Raw genomic sequence first — 23,488 nt, 5'->3', positions numbered from 1 at the left:
GAAACTGGCTAGCCTCACCTCAGTCCCTGGAAAAAATCATGAAGCAGGTCCTCAAGCCCATTTTGAAGCCCTTGGAGGAGAGGAAGCTGATCAGGAACAGTCAACATGGATTCACCAAGGACAAGTCATGCCTGACCAACCTGATTGCCTTCTATGATGAGATAACTGGCTCTGTGGATATGGGGAAAGCAGTGGACGTGATATATCTGAACTTTAGCAAAGTTTTTGATACGGTCTCCCATAGTATTCTTGCCAGCAAGTTAAAAAAAGTATGGATTGGATGAATGGACTATAAGGTGGATAGAAAGCTGGCTAGATTGTCGGGCTCAATGGGTAGTGATCAATGGCTCGATGTCTAGTTGGCAGCCAGTATCAAGCGGAGCATCCCAGGGGTCGGTCCTGGGGCCGGTTTTGTTCAACATCTTTATTAATGATCTAGATGATGGATGGATTGCACACTCAGCAAGTTCTCAGAGGACCTTCTAAGCTGGGGGGAGAGGTAGATATGCTGGAGGGTAGGGCTAGGGTCCAGAGTGACCGAGATAAATTGAAGGATTGAGCCAAAAAGAAATCTGATGAGGTTCAACAAGGACAAGAGCAGAGTCATGCACTTAGGACGAAAGAATCCCATGTACCGTTACAGGTTAGGGGACCGACTGGCTAAGCAGCAGTTCTGCAGAAAAGAACCTGGATGAGAAGCTGGATATGAGTCAGCAGTGTGCCCTTGTTGCCAAGAAGGTCAACGGCATATTGAGCTGCATTAGTAGGAGCATTGCCAGCAGATTGAGGGAAGTAATTATTCCCCTCTATTCTGCACTGGGGAGGCCACATCTGGAGTATTGCATCCTCCCCACCCCCCAAGTACAGAAAGGATGTGGACAAACTGTAGAGAATCCGGTGGAGGGCAACAAAAATGATCAGGGGGCTGGGGCACATGACTCACGAGGAGAGGCTGAGGGAACGGGGCTTGTTTTGTCTGCAGAAGAGAAGAGTAAGGGGGGATTTGACAGCAGCCTTCAACTACCCAAATGGGGGTTCCAAAGAGGATGGAGCTCGGCTGTTCTCTGTGGTGACAGATGACAAAACAAGGAGCAATGGTCTCAAGTTCCAGTGGGAGAGGTTTAGGTTGGATATAAGGAAACAGGATTTCACTAGGAGGGTGGTGAAGCACTGGATTGGGTTACCTAGGGAGGTGATGGAATCTCCATCCTTAGAGGTTTTTAAGATCTGGCTTAACCAAGTCCTGGCTGGGCTGATTTAGTTTGTATTGGTCCTGCTTTGAGCCAGAGATCTAAGGTCTGGTCCAAGGCCCACAGAGGTACTGGGAGGCAGAGGAAGGCAACAGGTCCAAACTCCATTGCCTATGATGAGTGGTCTTTACACTGCAGTCTGCCACAGGGAGTGGGGGCTTGGTGATGACTGGCAGTAGCCCAGACTGAGGTAAGGTGGGGATAGGAGGTTGGGGGTTCCCCAGGAAGGGGAGACCCAGAGGCAGAGTGTGTGGGTACTGCCAGGGGGCAGAACCCTAGAGAAAGGGGCACCGAGGTCTGAGAGAGATGGGGGGCCGGAGTTGTGTGGATCACTGGCCTGCAGAGGGTGCTCTGCACTGGAAAAAGATATTTTCCCCAATGACCAGCAGAAGGTGCTGCAGGGGTGATTCTGCTCCTTTACACATAGACACATGAGATGTACCTAAGAGGTATAAAATATCGGTGCAGCAGAGATGCCAATTCAGATATATTTTTGGGAGGGTTACAAATTAAGTGGGTCACCTTTAACTGATATGGTTAATTTCTTAATAGCTAAACACTAACTGTACAGAATAATAGCTGAAAAGTGAGAGGGGGTTCATTTGTATCATATTTCTTCTGTGGACATTCCGAGTCCACAATAACCCTCTATATGTATGTGCATTCACAAGCATGCATGGGAATGTCTTGTGTCGATATAAAAATTAGAAACTTGGGCAATACATTTATAATCACCAAGATAAAACCAGGCTCTGTTGCTTGCTACTGTAATTACATTAATAAAAGCACTGCTGAATGATGAAGAAATATGATATTTATGCTTGAGGGATTAAAAATCACCATTCATTTACAGCCCAGCAGTTGATAAATCCAGTCTTTCACCACAGATAATAGTTATTAAAATATATTTTAAACATAGGTAAAACAATGCTTCAGTATGTTAGATTGATTATATTCAAACATGCCTACAAGGCTCAATCCTCAAACTTCAAATCTCATTTTAAAATCATGTCTTTAATCTTACTTTGCTCAGTATATCCTCAGAGTGCATATTAAAAAGGAGGCCAATTTTACTACAGCCAAATGGGAATTCATCAAATTTTAATTCAGATACTTTAAATGTTCTAGAAAGATAGGTAAAAATGTGACTGGTGTTTTAATCTATATTTATGAACTGATATCGTGTTTCCAAATTCTGCCAAGGAGGTTGGACCTACATAGGTTGGGCAGAATTTGATTTTATATATATATATACACATTTCAAAGGATAATAGCAATGCTTTTTAAACTTTTATTTTTATTTATTAATATTTTCACAGTTGAGGGAAATTATGTGGGGAGGGTCAGACAATGAATGGATGGGCTCAGGCAGTTATTTAATGGCAGTAGACATTGAGATTCAAAAAGTTAAAGCTTTATAAACGTTAAAACAAACTGCGAACATCAGATAACAAAATATAGGAAATAAATATCAGTAAATCAAACTCTCATAAGTTCTTAAGCAGCATTTTTTCTTACTTTTGCTGTCTGCAAATTTTGATTATTATCAATGTAAATATTTTTCCATCAGTTTGTGTGCGTGTGGTGAAATCAACATTTACCCATAAAAACCTAATCCTTCCAAACATCCTTTTGGATAGGAGAGCCAAAATGGACACAGAAACCCAGTGTGGATATAGAGAGACATGACCATCTTTCCCACACTTAGTGGTAAAGTTATGGGGAATGGTCAGCCGTTAATTGAGCAACTTCCTCTAGAATTATGATAATTTAATTTCAATTTAGATTTACTTTTAAACCTTAAAAACAAGCATGGAGAAGTACTGTTTATTCAGATTACACATACAAAAAACAGCCGTGTTTGTTAGTCTGTATTCGCAAAAAGAAAAGGAGTACTTGTGGCACCTTAGAGACTAACCAATTTATTTGAGCATGAGCTTTCGTGAGCTACAGCTCCGATGAAGTGAGCTGTAGCTCACGAAAGCTCATGCTCAAATAAATTGGTTAGTCTCTAAGGTGCCACAAGTACTCCTTTTCTTTCTACATACAAAAAACTACATTAATGAATGATAGATTGGCAAAGCCTAATATCAAAAGTTAGGAAAGGTCAGAAATAAGACTGCCCATAAAACCTTAATTCGGCCCCCTTGTGCACTTACATTATGATAGTCTCCAAATATAAGTTCACCTACTTTTTTCCCCCCCTCACTAGATCCTAGCTTCATTCAGTGAATGGGTAGCTTATCCACTTTCTTTTTAGTCACATTCAATGTATGGCACAGATCTTTATCCAAACCTTGCACTGAATACAGAATTACTCATTTCCCTGTAGGTGTTTCTATGTTGCTCTCACCATAGTTTCTGAGCACTTCACAAACATTAATGAATGTATCCTCAAAACAATCTAGTGACATTAAGTTTTACATTTTTCAGCTGGGGAACTGAGAAACACGGAGATTTAGGCCAAAATAGTCAAAAGTGTCCACTAATTTTGGACACCAACTGGAAACACCTAGAATCTGATTTTTTCAAAGTACTTATCATTTTTATCAAACTTTTATCTGTTCTAAACACAACTCTAACTGACTTCATTTGCAGTTAGAGATAAGGTGGGTGAGGTAATATCTTTTATTGGACCAATTTTTGTTGGTGAGAGACTAGCTTTCAAGCATATACAAAGCTCTTCTTCAGGTCAGTTACAGTTGTGAGTGCTCAACACTCCTGCAAAAAAGACCCCAGGTGTCTCACATGGGGCGCCCAGAAAATAAGGAACGCACAATTACTGGCAAAGGTGAACATTTTGGGTTAAGTGACTTGCCCAGCATCACATAGAAACTGTGGCAGAGGAAGGAAAAAATCCAGTTCTCCAGGGCAACATTCAAGTCTCTTAACCATGTGACAATTCTCCCTCTTCCTGCAATCTCCTGCCTTATTCTCTACATACCTTCCAACTTCGACCACAAATAAAGCTGGGATCCTATAGACAATAGCCTCCTTTACTACACAGCCTTGATTAATCCCCAGAGCACTGCCCATCAGGTGCACTCAATGAAGCAGATGCCCTGTGCACTTATCCAATCCCCTCCAAAGCTGGCTCTTGCCCCCACCCCCATCTCCTGAAACACCAATCCAGCACCCTCTATTCCTTACCCCTCTGCATTCAAATCAGGTTGCTACCTCCTCCTTTGCTTCCTTTCTGGGCACCAGCAGGGGGAACACCAAGTATACAGAAGAGCCAGACTCCCTGTATTCAGTTCCTGTGCCTGGTGTCACAATGGCCCCCCATCAGCTGGGAGGAGTAATTGCAGGGGAAGGCCTGCTAAATCCCTCACAATTTGTGCTGGAACTTGCTGGCTCCCTTTGCAGGGATGACACACACAATCTGGTCACACGTAGGAGCCGAGAGAGGGCGAAGCATGCTTAGTGCAGACAGAATCTTTGAATTATAACTGCAGTGCCAAACTCTACCAAGTTTCTACTGAGCATGTATGAATTGTGATTTTTAAGAGACTCATAATTTGACCAAATTTGGGTGAATATTCACAGGGATGAGGAAAGACTTAACTTGTAATGCAATTTTCACATGGGCAAAACCAATGTGTTTTCCCCAAATCTTGTTCTTGGAAATGGCTGATTTTATTTTTTCTCAGAAAGAAAAGGAGTACTTGTGGCACCTTAGACTAACAAATTTAGAAAGCTCATGCTCAAATAAATTTGTTAGTCTCTAAGGTGCCACAAGTCCTCCTTTGTCTTTCTGTGAATACAGCCTAACACGGCTGCTACTCTGAAACCTTATTTTTTCTGAAACTTTCCAAAAAAATTCAGCCTGAGGCAGGCAACTTGCATCATCACAAATTCCAGTCTAGAAAGTTAGTCTGGCAAAGTTATAAGCCACTGACAACAGGAAAGTGTCAAGCAGCCTTAATTTTAGGTGATGCTAACAGCTCCACCTATAAGCTAGGTTTGGACTTTGGCCAAATTGAAGTCAATGGCAAAACTCCCATTGACTGCAAAGGGGCTGGGTTTCATCCTTTGCCTCGTCCTGTCTAAGGAGTGGTAGCTTCACTGCCACAGGAGGAGCCCAGGGAAAAATCTGTGACTCAGTAAGGTATGGCTGGTTTTTTCAGGATGCAGTTTACTTCCTGCCTTGTGTCAGTTCAGCTGGCCATGCATTTGTGGAAAAGGGAGCCACAAGGGTGCAAACAAAGCTCCATTCACTCACTGCCCCTCTCCAACCCCTTCCTGTCCTCCTGCTCATGTAGGGCAGTAGTGGTACCATGGACCCTATTCTCCCTCTACACCTAGACTCTATTAAGATACCCAGTTGCAGGGGACTGAGTCCCCTTCTTCCATGTGGGCTGCAGAGGCCTAGGTTATAATCTTGCCTTTAAAGAGTATTAAATAATATAAGAATTGGATTATGTTCAGCTCTCATGAAGAAAAAAAAAAACAGGGCAAAACAAAAATATCTGCCAAGTCAATATAAAAAGCCACCCAAGTAGCCACTGAATAGAAGCACATTGTGTACTACAGGAAATTCTACTGTCATCTGCCTGAAGCTATACAGATGAGAACATTCTTTTCTTATGTGTAGTACCACTTTAATATCTCTCTGTAATATTCCTATTCTGTCTTCATAAATGATGTGTTGTGGTCAATTACTGCTTCACAAGTATCTATGAAGGTCTTCTGGGGCTTTTTTGCAGTAGAGCCTAATTATTTAGTAGACAAAAATATCTTCACAACCAGCGAAGGAACATAATATTACATACATGCAAAGAAGTAATTCTTCCACTGTACTCTGCGCTGATTAGCTCTCAACTAGAGTACTGTGTCCAGTTTTGGGCACCATATTTCAGGAAAGATGTGGACAAACTGGAGGAGGTCCAGAGAAGAGCAACAAAAATGATTAAAGGTCTAGTACACATGACCAATGAGGGAAAATTGAAAAAACTGGGTTTAGTCTAGAAAAGAGAAGATGGGGGGGGGGGTCTAGTCCCCTCCACTCAAGGCAGGACTAAGTAAGTGACCTCTCAAGGTTCCTTCCAGTCCTATGATTCTATCAAGTCTTTCCAGCTATGCCCTTTTTATCTTGCAAATTCCGAGTCACCTCCATCATTGTTGGCATATTTTATCATTGTTTAATAAAAAATCATAATCATGATGGTAATCCATTGTGGCATATGGTTTCCAATGTGGGCAGAAGAACGTAGAACATTCTTTATCACAGGTACTCTGGAATTAATGCCCTACAGAAATACACTTAAGCACACATCTAACCACTTTTAGAAAGTTGCAAAGATGCATTTTTTTTCTCAGATCATCTCAAATTATTAGACTCCAAGTTGGCCTAGCTGAAAGTTGTTCACAGCACAGGGTTTACTCTGTTATCAAAATTGCTAGTATCTCCATGTAACCTGCATAAGAGGTATCCAGATACTATAGTTATGAGAACCTATAATGGGTTCACAGCGTTCTTCTGTTTACACACCTCATTGGCAGGTGCTGGAACCACTGGCGGATTCCTGCTGTCTCACTGTGACAGGTGGGATTTAAGTCCACCCCTCTAAGAGAAATAGTTGCTCTTTGACCTAAGAAAGAATGGTCTTTTCAGGAAACTACTAGGAAAAGCTAAAGTTTAAAGGGAAAAATTAAGGTGTACACATTTATCCTTCTCATTATTTGAGATACTAGTAAAGCCAAATCCCAGGAAGGGCATAAGTCTGGACTAAATACATGTACAGTTTCAGTTCGGTGCAGGGTTAGACCTCCACCTGTACTATAAATACCTGTAGTAGTGATGATGATGATGATTGGAGAGTCATAGATTTGTACTATCCTAGACTGATTAACACCAGTCTAAGTACTGGATGGTAAGTATATACTATGTTAAATCCCCAGTATATAAATACTTTTGCTAACTTCCTCAAGTGCATTTTCTCCTCCTATCTTTGAGTACCTAGGTCAAGTTTTGAACACAGGTATAACTTTGAAAAGAATGATTATGGGGTTGGAGCAATTTATAGCCTTTATCCAAAACTCATCATACAGAGAGGTATGCACATCGGCCTTCCTGAGGTACTGAGTCTCTCCCTTGTTCATCTTTCGTCCACAATCATGCCAAGAGACATCCTAATGATATGGCTCTCCCTCAACTTTCCCTCAACTTTTCCTTAGGTACAATGCTGTTCTGAATCCACAGCTGACCCTATCTCTGCCTCCGATGTGGGAGAGTTATTCAAGCTACTCCTATACTTCCAAGTCTGCTCCAGCAGAACTCCCTCTAGTTTGTTTTTTATTTCCCACTATACCTGCAGAATGCACTGATCACAGAATGGTGCACAGATCCAATGAATATCTGGAGGAATGAATTAGTATTCTGGGAACAGCATGAAGAACATTCCTAACAATATGAACTAGTATCCTGTGTATGGCTGGGGCAGAGGACTGTACAGCAAATGGGAGACTCACTAGCAGGCATCATAAATATTTTTGCAAGTTTGTGTGTCTGAACTGAGGAGTGTCTTCTCATGTCACACTTAAAAGGGAACAAGTGGCCAATTAAATTACACACCTTATTAGGCACCATTCCAGGTGCTGGTGAGCCTCTTATTGTGCTTTAATATTTATAAAGACAAAAATGTATTTGCTGGATAGCAGGTGAAAGAGACCTAATTAGGAATAAAAACTGTTAAAGGAAGAAAAATATCCATTCAAAGTTAATTGAATAAACGTCTACCAAAAAATAAAACTGAAATTCAGAGAAATAAGTGCCTTTCAGGAGTAGTATAGCATCAAAAATATCAGTTACGCAAGATGTATTAGAACACTATAACCACCACTGAAGTAATACAAACATAACAACCTGTACTGTGAGGAACAATCCTTTGTTGGGAAGGAGATGGAATGGATGACCTATTAAGGTTTTTCCATCTCTGACTTCTGTGATTCAGTATACAAGAAAGGAGGTGTGTCCATCACAGAAATATCAAAATCTGACTAGTCTACAAATAGACAAGGTCAGGCTCTAACAAGACAGAATCTATTTAATATTCTCACAATAATAATAAGGTGGTGTCCGTCGTGGGATTATTTCTTAAGAACAGATGCTTCTGATCCTCCAGAATGCCTCACCCCTCCCCACTCACCCACATTGCTGAGGAAGAAATGCACCAAGGTCATCAGGTCTCTTTTTTTTAAAGATATCTAAAAACTAATTAATGGTGGCTGAATAATTTCTAGTTATTGGAATGGACTCATTTCCATCACTGGGTTAAACAAATATAAGCTTTACATCTAAAAGTTCACTAGAGATACATGCAAGTTAAGATGTAACATCTGCACATAAAATATTGTTTTCTAGCTACTGCAGAAGGTATCATCAATGAAACTATCATTTGTCTCCTTTCCCAGGATATAACAATATCAGTGACCCTTGATTCAAGCATCAAATTCTGATGTCAAGAAATGTTTAAGTACAGCATTTACACAAAGATTTGATATTTGATCACAAAGTAACAATGTGATTTAAATTAGTTTTGTCATGAGTTTCAATAAGTAAGGCTCTGACATAGCAAACATGTTTACTAAGCTCTAGAAACTCCAACAATACAAAAACACAATCAATACAGTTTGGAACCTTCTGCACCGATTGGAAATCATATTCTCCTTGCAGAATCAGGAAACAAGGAGATTCAGAACAAGAGTTTCACATTAACTCCATGTAACATATTTAATTTAAATGTTATTCCAGCAAAACTTACACTTGAATATTATTTCATTGGGATAGGCATGAGGGGAGCAGAAGTAGTTAAAATAGCAACAAATCTTTAATTGATTATAAAATTCATATTAAGTCTCCCAATGGAGAAATGGGAATTTTATTTTTAAATCACCATTTGGAGTGCCCTTATGAAGGACTGTAACATTCCTCTTGAAATGGACTGTATTTCAAGGCATGTCAGGGCAAACAGCAAAAATGTTTTTGCGAGGCCCAGGCTTGGCACAGAAGGCACTGAAGTAGTTAACTTTTTAGGAGATATTTTAGAGTCCTTCCTCCACTGGATGTTTGATGTTTAGAGGCTCTTAAATTGGTTCAGTCTTTCAAACAATATCACTTAAACCACTTAAGTCCCTAAAATATTTCAAATGTAAAGCAACTGAGCATTTATATTTATTCAATAGTAGACAAACACCTTCATATCATTTGTACTGGTTGTAATTACTTAAATGTGTTCATCAGAGTTACAATTATCTTTATTAAAATTGAAGTTATTTTCTGTTAAAGTAAAAGGTTTATTTATTTCTAACTTGCACATGATCGTAATTAATCTATCAGAGCAATTAAATTACAAACCTCTGCACTGCTTTAGTATGTGCAAGGTATTATACAAGTAGAATGATCTGTGCTGCAACAGAATCTTATTTATCTTCTTATTTGCCACTTCCCTATTCAGGATGGCCAATATTTATAGCCTTTATCCAAAACTCATCATACAGAGAGGTATGCACATCGGCCTTCCTGAGGTACTGAGTCTCTCCCTTGTTCATCTTTCGTCCACAATCATTCCAAGAGACATCCTAATGATATGGCTCTCCCTCAACTTGTCTTCAGTTGGAGCACTACATTACATTACATCCTATACAGCCTCTTTTTGTTTCCTATCAGTGTTCAACCATTTGACCATCTCAACATCTTCATTTCTGTGGTGGAGAGCATGTTTATTTCCCTTCCTGGCCAAGTCTCTGCTCTGTATATTAAGATGTGTCAAATTACAATTTTATGTACTGAACCAGAATCTGAACAACTTTATTTCTCTTGAAGCATATTAACTCTGAAAAATGAGCATTCTGAGAGCCAGAAACAACTCTGATAGAGGAATATATCCAAGGCTTGCAGGAAGGTTACTGGCAGTCAGGAGATGGGTCAGGCACAAGTTCTCAATCTGGAGGTTGCAACCAACCTGCTTCCCCCATATTGCTAAAGGGGAAGGAGGTCTCAGCTAGATGAGAAGGGGGTTCTGGTCTGAATAAAGGGCTTTCAATATGAAAAAATTGAGGACCACCACACCTAAGGCAAGCTAGCTGCTGGAAATCTTCCCTACTCCCTAAGCCAGGGTTCTTTTTTCATAACCAAACCCCTTTATTCAGATCAGAACCCTCCTTCCCATCTAGCTGGGACCTCCTTCCCCTATAGCAATATGGGGAAAACAGGTTGGTTGCAACCTCCAGGTTGCAAACCTATGCATTAGATCATGAAACCAGAACCTCTCACCCTCTTCCCTAAACAGGTACCAAAAGGGAAGGGGGTGAATTTTGGCAACTGAAAGACCAGTTTAAGTGGGAGGATAATCAGGTCACAGACTATTTTTGGAAGAAAGCAGTGGAGAATACTGACAAATAGCAACATCCAAAAGCTCAAGGTTCAAACTCATGAATGTAAGTCTTCTTAAAACCAAAACCTTCATTTCTCTTGATCCAAATGAGGATGAAGCTTCCTCTTTGAGTACTATGCCCTCTCCTCTCGTCTCTCATGCAAATCAATACATGTACCAACAGCTGTGGGGAAGATGGGGGTGCTTAATGTGAAAGGTCAGTTGTTTCCTCCTCACTATACAGAAACTGGGTAATGAAAGGTTTTGGACAAATGGGATCCAGTTTGCAGACTCTTCTGTTCCCCTCTAAAGTACTGTCACCGAGGGCTTGTCTATACTTATAGTGCCACTGTGGTGCTTAGTGAAGACGCTACCTCCACCAACAGGAGAGCATCTCCCACTGATGTAAGGCAATACACACTACACTCTGTATTAGGTCAGATTTTCCACATCCCTAAGTGATGCAGTTATACTGACCAAAGTCTGTAGTGTAGACCAAGGATCAGTGAAATAGGAGCCACTGATTTCCCTTGCAGGACAAGAAGAGGAACTACTGCTACCTCCATCACTCTCTTCTGCTCCAAGAGGTGCCACTGCATTGGATGAGAAGGTATTACACATCAAATAATACTAGTCCTCAAAATTTCTTCATTGATAGTAAATATGTGGAAGCTAATATAACTTTACAATACACAGTTTAACACAATGAGTAAAATTTTCAAAGGAGTCTCTGTCCCATTTTCAAATGTGACAGGCCCTTAGGAGCTTAAGTCCCATTGACCAGCAACAAGACTTAGGTATGTCTTCACTACAAGTGCTACAGACACTTGCTACTGCAACAGAAAGGGTTTTTTCCACCACTGTAGTAAATCTATCCCCTTGAGAGGTGGGAGCTAGGTTGATGGAAGAATTCTTCCATCAATCTACCATTGTCTACACTGGGGCTTAGGTCAGCCTAACCATCTCTCTCAGGGGTGTGATCTTTCCACATCCATGAGCAACATAGTTAGGTTGACCTAAATTTTACATGTAAAGCAGGCCTTAGGCTCCTAAGTTGCTTCTGAATATGGGACTTAGGTGGTGCTTTTCAAAAATTTAACCTGAATCACTAATATGTCTCCTGCATTTTATGTTTGTTTCATGATTTTTGGTACTTCATTATAAATCTATTATTATCCATAAGTTTCATACAGTATTTATTACTATAAATTCAAGTTTCAAGAAGTCAAGGCATATTTGGCAGCACACAATGTGTGCATAGACTTTACTTATATCCTTTGTCAGTAGATAGTAAAAAACAATTTAAAATATTGAAGGTATTCTTACACTTCACCATGTCAATTACTACAATAAATCCTTTTATATGAAAATATGGTTCAGAAACACTTTTAGCTTTTGTTTTAGGGAACATTCATTTATTCTCCAGAAAAGATTGTATAACAATTTGTATAAAAGAAAACAAAGGGAAAAATCACTCCTTTTTAAATTTCACAAAAGGTAATGTTATAAGAACATAAAGAATGGCCATACTGGGTTTGACCAACAGTCCATCTAGCACAGTATCCTGTCTTCCGACAGTGGCCAGCATCACATGCTTTAGAGGGTGTGACGTTGCACTCCATATTAGTTTATGAAAATATGCTAATGAGTGTGAATAAGCTTCATGCAAAAGGTCTCTTCTAACGTATCATTACAAAGTTTATAATCTACTGAGTGTGTTCATCCTATTCGTATGAATGTATCATTCTTGTATCTGACACTAGAAATATGAAATGTAACTCTGAGGTCCTACTGTAATTATGCAAAGTGTGGGTCATTAATGGTGGTTTGGAATCTTGATGGTTCCCATTAACCAGGACAATTGCTGTAGATGGCTCTGTTTACTTGCAAGCCTTTCTGTGAGTCAGGCTGGGAAGAATGAAGGCTTGGGGTCTCACAGGACACGTGACCATGTCACCTGGTACTGGAATCTATCTTAAACCTGGTGCTTTTCCATTAGAAGGATGGGTGGGGACCCAGAGAGACAAAAGATTCCCGCCTTGTGCCAAAACTATATAAGGGGGTGGAACAGAACAAAGGGGCTGCAGTGATATGAAATCCCCTAGCTACCACCTGAGGTGGAACAAGGACTGTACCAAGGGAAAGGATTGGGCCCAGACTAGAAAGGAATCTAGTCTGTGAAAGAAGCTTATTGGAACATCTCTGAGGGTGAGATATTATCTGTATTCAGTTTCCTACTGTATTAGGCTTAGACTTGCATGTTTTTGTTTTGTTTTGCTTGGTAACTTACTTTGTTCTGTCTGTTATTACTTGGAACCACTTAAATCCTACTTTTTATACTTTAATAAAATAACTTTTTGCTTACTACTGAACCCAGAGATAATGACTAATACCTGGGGGCGCAAACGGCTGTGCATATCTCTCTATCAGTGTTATAGAGGATGGACAATTTATGAGTTTACCCTGTATAAGCTTTATACAGAGTAAAACTGATTTATTGGGGTTTGGATCCCATTGTGAACTGGATATCTGGGTGCTAGAGACAGGAGCACTTCTTAAGCTGTTTTCAGTTAAGTCTGCAGCTTTTGGGGGACATGTGTCAGACCTGCGTCTGTGTTTGCAACAGGCTAGCATGTCTGGCTCAAGAAGGCAGGCTTCTGATATCCCAAGATGCCATGGAAAATGGGCTCAGAGGTAGTCTCAGCACATCAGGTGGCAGTCCTAAGGGTGTTTCTGTGACCCAACCAGTCACAAAGGGAATAACAGAACAGGACAATTTATTGAGTGATCCATCCTCTGCCATCCAGTCCCAGCTTCTGGCTCTCAGAGGTTTAAGGACACCCGGAGCATGGGGTTGTGTCCCTGATCATCTTGGCTAATAGACACTTATGGACCTCTCCTCTAGGAACTTGTCTAATTAGTTTTTTAACCCATTTGTACTTTTGGCCTACACAACATACCCTGGAAACAAGTTCCACAGGTTGATGGTGTACGTGTGAAGAAATAATTCCTTCTGTTTGTTTTAAACGTGCTGCCTATTAAATTAATTGGGTGACCCTGGTTCTTGTGTTATGTGAAGGGGTAAATAACACTTCTATATTCTTCTCAAACCATTCATGATTATATAGACCTCTATCATACCCCTTATTAGTTGTGTCTTTTCTAAACTGAGCAATCCCAGTCTTTTTAATCTCTCCTCATATGGAAGCGGCTATTCCATAACCCAAATCATGTTTGTTGCCCTTCTCATATGTTTTCCAATTCTAATCTTTTTTGAGATGGGGCAACCAGAACTGCATGGCAATGTTCAAGGTGTGGGCATACCATGGCTATATAGAGTTGTATTATGATTTCTGTCTTATTATCTATCTCTTTCCTAATAGTTCCTAACATTGTTAGATTTTTTGACTGCTGCTTCACACAGAGCAGGTATTTTCAGAGAACTATCCACAAAGACTCCAAGATCTGTCTTGAGTGGTAACAGTTCATTTAGACCCTATCATTTGGTATATACAGTTGGGATTATGTTTTCCAATGTACATTATTTTGCATTTATCAACATTTTAATTTCATCCGCCATTTTGTTCCCCTCTCACCCAGTTTTGTGAGATCTCTTTGCAACTCTTCAGTCAGCTTTGGACTTGACTATCTTGAGTAATTTAGTATTGTCTCCACACTTTTTCACCTCACAGTTTACCCCCTTTTCTAGATCATTTATGAATGTGTTGAACAGCAAAGATTCCAGTACAAATCCTTGGGGGACCTCACACTTCATCTCTCTTCATTGTGAATTTATTTCTACTCTTTACAGTTTTTTTTCTTTTTGGCATAAAGGATCTTTTATTAGCATTTCACATTAGGAAACTAATCCAGACCAGTGTAGGTATTGTAGCAATGCAAACATAGGAAATGAGGAATTTCCGTCTGTCCTTTTCAAGCATCATTCTTTGTTTATGTAAGACATACTAAAATCTCATTACTTATTATGTTTGTACTGTGACCCATGTATTCATATTGCTGTCTCTCCTTGAGATTATGCAGCACAATAGCTCTACAAACAGGAAGACTTGCATATTTACTCTTTTCATTAAAAAGAACAAATATTAGTTGTCATCAGTATCTTGTCAACAATTTAAAAAGGGCCATCAACTTGTACAAATTAATATTTAATTTATAGATATTTAATAATGTTTAAAATGCATACTGAAAGCATTTGTTCTACATAGCTGTAAGGAACAGTCTTAGGTTACGTTATTTGCTAATTCAGTTTGGAAAATAGTACTATAATGTTGGCAAGCTCTGGAACACTTTCTATTTTGATTTGACACAAGAATGCAGTACCATACCTCAACATCTTCCACAAAAGAGAAACAAATACTTTGCCCTTAACTATTACTCTGTCCATGAGCCAGCACTACTGACCTTGGCTCAGGTGCCTTTAATAAATATAAACAAGCCAAACCCCCTTTCCCTCCCCCAAACTATGGGATCCCTGGAGTAACCCAGGGCCTGATTCTACAAACCTTCACTCCTGTGCGTCATCTTATTTACTTCACTGACTCCACCGGGACCACTTATGAGAATATGGGCTTACCAGACTGGGCCCCAAACATTGTCATCCTCTAATCTCTTCCTTCGGTCTCCTGAAAATGTACACGTGAAACTAATTCTTGAGATATTAATCTCTTTCTTATACCATATTTGCAAGCCTATATAACAATAAATAAAAGTTTGGGGGAAGATGCATTTTCCTGAACTATTTTTGTTCCTGATTTCTAATAGGGCCCTCTTAACGTTCATAGTACGACACATTTACCTACCACAGAGATGTGTTAAATAAGTTCACCAGAAAGTAGATGGAGTATAATTTGCACCACTTTAGTCATTCTGAGCTTATTTACACTAAGCTTTCCATTAGGAACTACTATTAATATTTTCAGGTCAATAGAATCGTCACTTTGACTATTGGTAAATTCAGGTTGCTGAACTTTGAGCACCACAACACACATTCATAATTTCCAATATTTGTTTGAAGATTGTATATATTGAACTTTGTATTTTAATCTCACTGAGGAAATACTTCAGGTCAAAAACATTTTCAGTGTCCCATCTATCCCTGATAAAACAATAATTGTCCCATCCATCATGCCAAGATCTTATTATGGTTGGTTCTAAAAATCTTAAAAAAAAAAAAAAAAAGCAGTGCTGACTCTCTCTATTTAAAAATAGATGCAGTGGTGCAGTTTCAGTAATGACCATTCAGCCAACTGAGGAGTGATAGTGACAAACTCCAAAAAGAATCCTGCTATGATGGACTGGGAAGTAGGCAGTCTGGCCTAGTAGTCAGAGCAGGAGTCCGCTCTAATTGGCAGAGCATGCAGCCAGGTTGGGGAACAAAGCCAGGGGTTAGCACCAGAATCAACTACCAATTACCAGAGCCAGGGATTAAGCCAGAGTCAGGGTCAGAAGTCAGAGCCAGGACTGGTAAATGATGATTGGAGATGAGGTGTAAGTAGGGTGACCAGATAGCAAGTGTGAAAAATAGGGATGGGGTGGAGGGTAATAAGAGCCTATATAAGAAAAAACCCCAAATATCAGGACTGTCCCTATAAAATTGGGACATCTGGTCATCCTAGGTGTAAGGGTAGGAAGCAGAGGAGAGGCAAGGATCAGGCACAGAGCAGGAGTAGGGTGGGGACAGGAGTGAGGCAGGAGCCAAGAGTGGAGCAGAAAAGAAGAATATGGTTGGGTGTACGAAGTGGGCACAAGCAGGGACCAATGCAGCCACAACCGAAAAGCACCTTGTTGCTTGACAACTTCCTGTACCTCCTTCTGGCTTAAATAGTATGGTTGGACCAATCAATGGAGCCGGGCAATCCTCCAATCAGGGCTCCTGTGGGTGGTGCCTTGGCTGAGGCTATAATCCTACTAGCTTCTTTGCCCACTAGGTTTCAGCAGACCCTGGGTGGAGGCCAGCAGCTGTCAGTGGAAGTCTAGATCAAGACAACTCTACGGCCACTTCCACTAGAAGAATAGTGGCTGTGGCCAGATTGAGTAGTACCCCACAGTAGTTCAACTGATTTCAATTATACTATTTTTGCAAGGTCAGGGTAGAAGAATCTGGCCCTAGATAGAGACCCTTGACAATGGAAGATTGGGGTTAGGAGGGTTAAACTGAGCATGAACATGATTGAGTGTGTGTCATGGGGGGAGGTGGAGGGTAAGATAGTGTAGATAATCTTCATGTCTTCTGAAGAGATGCAGAGTAGACCCTATTCATTCAGTAATTCATTGAAACTACAATACAGAAACATATCTCCTGCATCCCTCAGAAGCAGTGCAAAGGCTTGGGGAAGTCAAGGATAACAGAGCAGCTTAGGGAGAGGGACGGAGCCTGGGAGTGAACCTGGAGGGTTGTTGGGTATGGGTAGGAGAAGTATGGAACAGGTTTGGTTGTTTTTTTTTGGGAGGGGGGGTGTTTGAGTAAGAGATACTGTGCAGGCACATGCATATGCATGGAAACATTGAATAAGTAACAAAGTCAAAGGCAAAAGCTCTGCCAAAAAATGAATATGCATGCTGTTGCCAGTACCACACAGGTTGAATCAAATTCCAATGTAAACAATTTACTTTTATTCTTCTACAAAAAAAAAAAAAGATTCTGCTTGGTGGAAATTCAAGGATCAAAACACAGTTACAGTTATAAATCAAGTATATTTACTTAGCACATTGCAAAGTAATGAGTCTGTGCCTCTTAATTCTAAAAAGAATGACTTTTCTGAACTGGTGGGAAATTACATTGCACGGAATAATATAGAGTAAACATTATTTAAAAGTACGGATAAATGTGGCCAAAACAAATATCAGTTCACACGAATGTTTTAAAATCAATATAATTAGTTCAGACTGTGAATGTTGGAAATTCTATGAATGATAATGAAGTATTTCCACTTTTTTTTTAATCCAAGCATCTGGTAGGAAATACCTTAAAGAAATTTGTTCATATTGAAATGTAACTGAAAATGTCCTAACCAATATCCTTTTCTTCTATAAAAACTATACAGAAGTTTCTGAACATGGAAGTAATTTTAAATTAAATCGTTTTTGTTACAAATGTAACTATACATATTTTATACCCAATAGTATAGCAAGGCTGTCTAAATTACAGCAGCGCATCCCTCCCTGCTTATGGACAGCAGCACTGCTCAGAATCTCCAAAGTGCTACAAGCTGCAGCCTAGCTCCCGCCATACCCTTCCCGCCCCCCAAGGAGTGCCCTCTAGGTCAGAGCTTGTAAGGGAGTCTCCTGAGGACAACCTGATGCTCTCCCTCAGTTTCCAGAGGGAAGAGTTGACAAAAGCCAGGTGGAACTGCTACAGTGTAAATCTGATGGCCCCATCCTCTATGCAGGAATTTCAAGAACTACCATAGACTTATGGCTGCAGTAACAGCCACACTGCCACTACATAGTTTAGTGGGGGATTTGTCCCTGTCCATTTAAATGGTTGAAGCATTTCATAAGCCCTGCAGTTAAACACAGGAAATATGACAACAAAAACCCCATGATAAAAACTCAGAAATATAAATCAGAAAAAGAGGTTAAATGGTACAACCTCTTGTTGTTTAGGTTTTAAAAGTTTATACTATTTTATTTAATACATTTAGTGTTTGGTACAATGAAATTAATGGAAATTATTACTAATACTGCCTGAAACAAATCAAGATTGCATAGGCATGCTACAGTAAAGTCAGTGCAGAAATTCAACTGAATCCAGAAGGAAACAGAAAAATGTCTTAATGTGAATTTTTAGGGACATGAAAACTCAATTTTAAAATGACTAGAGTGGTGAAAATTTACCAGTTACGGATTAAACAGAGTATCATCTATAATATTCTCTCCCTAGCTATGACCAGATTTTAGAGATTGATGGGTTTATTAGCAAAAGGATGTTTAGATGAGATGTCACGTACATTGAGCCTGACTATCTCAACATAACTAACCATTGCTTTTCACCATGGAGCTGATCATGAACTCCCCCTGCAACTGAGAAAAATTGTCATTGTTAGGAATAGTATTTTTATCTGTAACCAGTTGGTGAGGCGATAAAGTTACTAAAATACTCTAAACTGTATTGAAATTGAAATTTATATTCACAGTTCAATGGGCAATCTATAGGGTTGAGAATACAAGTACTGGAAACCAAATAAAGCTTTATAATTTGATCAAAATGTTAACTGCTCTATGGAAGCAGAGAAAAAGTGTGATTCATCTCAAGTTAGTGAGGAAAAAGTGTTACAACCAGCTCTTTTTCATTTATGTGGATATAAAAAAAAGACACTCAGTACAAGACAGATTTCAGTAATAGTCTACAAAGAAAAAATACAGACAGTAAAGATAAAAATACCATATCCAAAAATGAGGATTCTTCCCACTTACTGTACATATTTACATAAAAATATAAATAACAAATCTGTACATTGTATTAGTTTAAGCACTTGGTTCAGTGTATACAGCTATTTATTGGTTTAAAAAAAGTCTGCCACAACCAAATAGTTCATCTGCAAATTCAGTTTGGGTTCAATGAACTGATTTGTTTTTAATCTTCCTGGTCTTGTCCCCGTGTACCTCCAGTACTGAAGGAGCACAAATGAAGGTTTAAACCAAACACTACAGCACCAACAATCTGAAGTGAAAGTGCCCATGAACAAGTGAGACTGACATCACTGGATTCCATTGTTCATGCTGAGTAAAATGCAAAAAAACAACATAGCTAAAAATAATTTGTTGGCAACTGCTGATTTTTTTCCTATAAGTCTGTTATTTTAAATATCTATGTATTTCTCCTATTAAGAGGTAACAATCCAATACTAAAACCTTTCAGTGTATTGAAAATATTTCAGAGTAACTACTTACAGATTTGAAGATGAAACAGCTCAAATTTGATACTCTCCTTATTTATTTTCACAAACTGTTCCAATTCAGTGTTTATTTCCTATCTCATTAAACTATCAAACATAATTACAACAGACACATTTTTGCAGCTTGCCATCTTTATGTGCTGTATATTTTCCTTTCTTCTATTTATCCTGGAATTACAGCTCTCAAAAGCATTTTTTTCCACATTTCCTTCTCTAAAAATCTCAAGATTCAGAACAATACACACTATAAAAAAAAAATCTAGGTAGCATAACCTTGTTTAAACTTCATGAGTAAGAAAGCAAGTTTATAAACTGGGTAGTCACAACATTATTTTTATGACAAGTCTATATGCCTTGATCATTTTGGCTGACAAGGTGGTGGGAGAATTCTCAATTGGCAATTAAAAGTTTGATAGTTGAAACAAGTCTAAAAAGGTCATGTGTAGAGACAAAAAATAGTAATCTCATCATTTTCTGTAGAGCTTGTTAAACTCCTAGAAACACTAATAGTGGAAACAAATTGAGCAACTCTCTGACCTTTCCAAGACAAAAAAAATTGGATAATTATTTAGTGAAAACCTAAAAGATTACCAATTATTTCTCTCAGCAGCTCATCTCTTACTCAGATTGGCAATTCATAATCACAGTGGAAAGTTTGTTTGTGGGATGCTTCATCTGAGCACTTGCATTCCTTTATTAAGATTCCACAGTTGTAATGCACCAGGTAATTTATTGTCTGCTGTGTAACGTTTACAGATGTAGAGTTCTCGATAGACGCACTAATTAATACCCATAAGGGAAAGGAAACAATGCTTAACTAACAGGGTGATGGGGAAGCTGATCTAAAGCCAGTCCTTATAATTTCTATTATTCTGCAGGACTACAGACATTTAGCTGTACATCCTCTTGTGCCACCCAGCCAAACTCATTAGTGGAACACTCAGTTCCAGAATTGCCAAAAAAAATCCTGAGTCAGACCCAGAGCATGAGAGGTGGCCCAAAAATCATGAGGTTTATTTTTAAAAAGAACATTGTGTAGTTTGGTGTGTCTTAATTTTTGACCTCATCACCCTCATCCCTCCGAGTGTGTGTATGTGACAATTAGTGTCACTAACTCACCCAAATGCATATAAAGTGATTATGGTCCCTGCTGCACGAGGTCTCACCCCCACATCTGCCTGCCAAATCAGTCCTGTCCCCATAGCTCCCACATCAGTTCTGCTCTACTCGCACCTGCCCCCACATCAGTTCTGTCCTCCCTGCCTCACCTCTGCTCCAGGGGCAGGACCAGATCTAGGCACCCGCAAAGCAAGCACGTGCTTGGGGCAGCCCATTTCCAGGGGCGGCATTCCGGCCATCCTTTTTTTTCAGGGCAGTTGCGCTCCCGGAGCTGCGCCACTTAGACGGGGCGAGGGCACCACACCCCCAGCTGCAGCGGGAAGGGGAAGCCCCAGCCCCGGGACGTTGAGCTGCCAGGGCCCAGCCGCTACATGGGGAGGAGAGGGCAAGTCCTGCCAGGGAGCCGGGCCTGCGCCATTTCATCTGCGCCTTGTGCCACCCCTTATAGCGGGGTTTCTCTGCACAGCTGGGCGGGGAAAGTCCCTGCAGGCGCTGGGAGAAGGTGACATCACTCTTCCAGCACCACCTGCGAGCCTCAACCCCACCTGAGCTTGGGGCGGCAAATTTTTTGCTTGGGGCAGCAAAAAAACTAAAGCCGGCCCTGCCCACCGGTGTTGCAAGGAGGGAAAAGGAAGGTGGGAGAAGCTGTCTTGTCATTCACAGGAGAAGAAAGGAGCAGTGCCATCCTAACCTAATTCTTTAGCTTACCCCTCCTTCTCAGAGAATGGTGTTGGCTACTGAGGGGAGGGAACAGACACTCTACCTGCTTCCTGCAGCAGCTCTGATTGGCTGCTCTTCATTTGCTCAGGTCTAGAACCCAAGCTGCAGTCACCAGGGAGCTGGCATCTCCATGCTGAAACCCCATGGTAGCTGTAATCAGCTTCCATTCCACTGCCCATGACCCACAGTGGACACAGACCCTGGGTAGCGTCACCTCAGGAGGTCTGATAGCCAGCAGCCTCATGGCTTCTGATAGGTTTATATAGGGCAGTGAGCCAAAGGGGCATTCCGAGAAGTTTCCAAGCAACCATGTGGATCTCCTATAGCTGCCACGACCACTCCTGCTCCTCGTACTGACCTCAGCTTGATTTGGATTTCGTCTCCTGACTTGGACCCTGAAACCTTCAGAGGAGTCCAAGAGAGTTAAGTGCCTTTGACCGCTGGTATCATTCCTGGCCTGGAACCTGACCATGCGCTCATCCGCTACTCCCCGCCGCAGGTTTGCCCCTGCTCTGACCCTTGGTCCCGACTGCTCTTGTTAGGGTCCTGACATCCCCAGGAGTGAAGGAAAGCACCCAATCAGAGGTAGTTTTCCCCAAGGCAGGCCTGAAATTCGTGAGAGGGCTAGAACTCACATCATTGCAAAACTGGCTCCAGCCCTGGCTAAAATCTTGTCATTTGTGGGAGGAAAAAATTGTGAGAGCTAGCAACGAACTCTCCAATGCTTCCTTTAAGCAACATTAAAAGCAAAGGGACTTAAGCCCATACCTATGTGCCTTGATCAGTCATTTCAAGCATAGTAACAATTACAGATAAATTCATAATTTAGGTCCTAACCATTCCTTTTTTTTAATCTCCCCGCAACAACTACACATTCTTAAATATACTTAGTGCTCTGAGTATTTGCAAATAACAACATGCTTTGTTCAGAAAGCGTACTATCACAAAAATGAAGTCGTGTGGAAGGCACCTCCTTTGCCTTGCTGGGCTCAGTGTTTCCCTCTCTGGTAGTGAGGGGGGGGGGGCCTGGAGTAAATCAGTCCAACTCCGGAGAGTTTCAGAAGGATGTGCTGGCTGCTGCTTTCCGCAGCTCCCATTGGCCGGGAATGGCGAACCAGCCCCAGTCAGCTTACTAAGGTGTCACTAAGGGCAAAGTCTGCCTTAATGTCTACATACAAAACAGTTCTTAGGGATTTTTTGCTGAAAAAAGATGCTATTGTACCTTTGCTGCTTTTCTAAATAAGAAACTATTTTTCCCTATTAGTACAGGATATTTCTCCAGCAGGGAAGGTCAGTTTTGATTGAACTCTCTCTTCTTCAAAAAGCACAGAAGACCAACTGCAGAATTCTGATAAGCTTAAGCCTCCTTTTAGTACCCCAAGTTAGATGCCACAGCACTACAGTTTTGGACACGTGGTTGATGCAAACCATTCTAGAGGGAAATAGGAAATTCTGCTCCCTAGTTTCAGCTCTGAGCAGAGGTCTATGCGATCTTTGTCATAAAGTGACTTTTATGGGTGGGAGCAGAGCTCCCTCTGGGCTCTCTCCCCAAACCTCACATCCGTGACTTTCTTTTGGATAATCTATTGTCCCTTCACTGGTACTTCTGTGAGGTTGAGGCCCGAAAGGAGCTGTACTCTCTCCTGAGGGCACTTCATGACAATGGGAGGGACTGCTCAGATTTTGCAGCATTATCAGCCACTACCTTGTCTAGCTTTTCTCTGAAAAGGAGGGAACCTGTAAACTTGACAAAGAATAGGACCTGCTTAGAATGAGTATCCAACTTCCAGGGTCGGAACCATAGATGACACCTGGTTTCTGAGCTGGAAGCCAGGGCCCTGGCTGAGAACTTCATTGCATTCATTGAGGCATCAGCAGTGAATGCTGTTGCTAGGGAGATTTTCTTTAAAATGGAGTCAAAAGTCAGGATGATCTCTGTCCTTTAGGGCTTTGAGATCTGCCAGCCAGGAAAGAGATGCCCTTGCAAAGAAGGTAGGTGCTACAGACACTCAGAGAGACCAAGGAGGACTCAGAGTCCTTCTTGAGAGTGGTCTCTACTTCTCTGTCTATTGGGTCCTTAGGAAAGCATTCCTCTTCTGAGAGAATG

The 23,488-nt window shown here is 40.7% G+C and overlaps 1 protein-coding gene across 5 annotated transcripts in view; it reads right to left on the bottom strand.

Moving 5' to 3' along the window:
• Positions 1-23,488, bottom strand: part of CRPPA (CDP-L-ribitol pyrophosphorylase A) — a 201,668-nt gene that overhangs the window by 38,171 nt on the left and 140,009 nt on the right. The window contains exon 10 of one of the 5 annotated variants that reach the window (XM_073333801.1): positions 11,102-11,217. The exons of the other annotated variants lie outside the window; for them this stretch is intronic. Coding sequence (XP_073189902.1) covers positions 11,102-11,217 — 116 coding nt within the window. The remainder of the gene's footprint in view (positions 1-11,101; positions 11,218-23,488) is intronic. 5 annotated transcript variants of the gene reach the window in all.

The sequence above is a fragment of the Lepidochelys kempii genome, chromosome 2 (assembly GCF_965140285.1).
Source record: "Lepidochelys kempii isolate rLepKem1 chromosome 2, rLepKem1.hap1, whole genome shotgun sequence".
Lineage (NCBI taxonomy): Eukaryota > Metazoa > Chordata > Testudines > Cheloniidae > Lepidochelys > Lepidochelys kempii.
The sequence above is the reverse complement of the archived record's forward strand: the minus strand, read 5'-3'. Positions and strand labels throughout refer to the sequence as shown.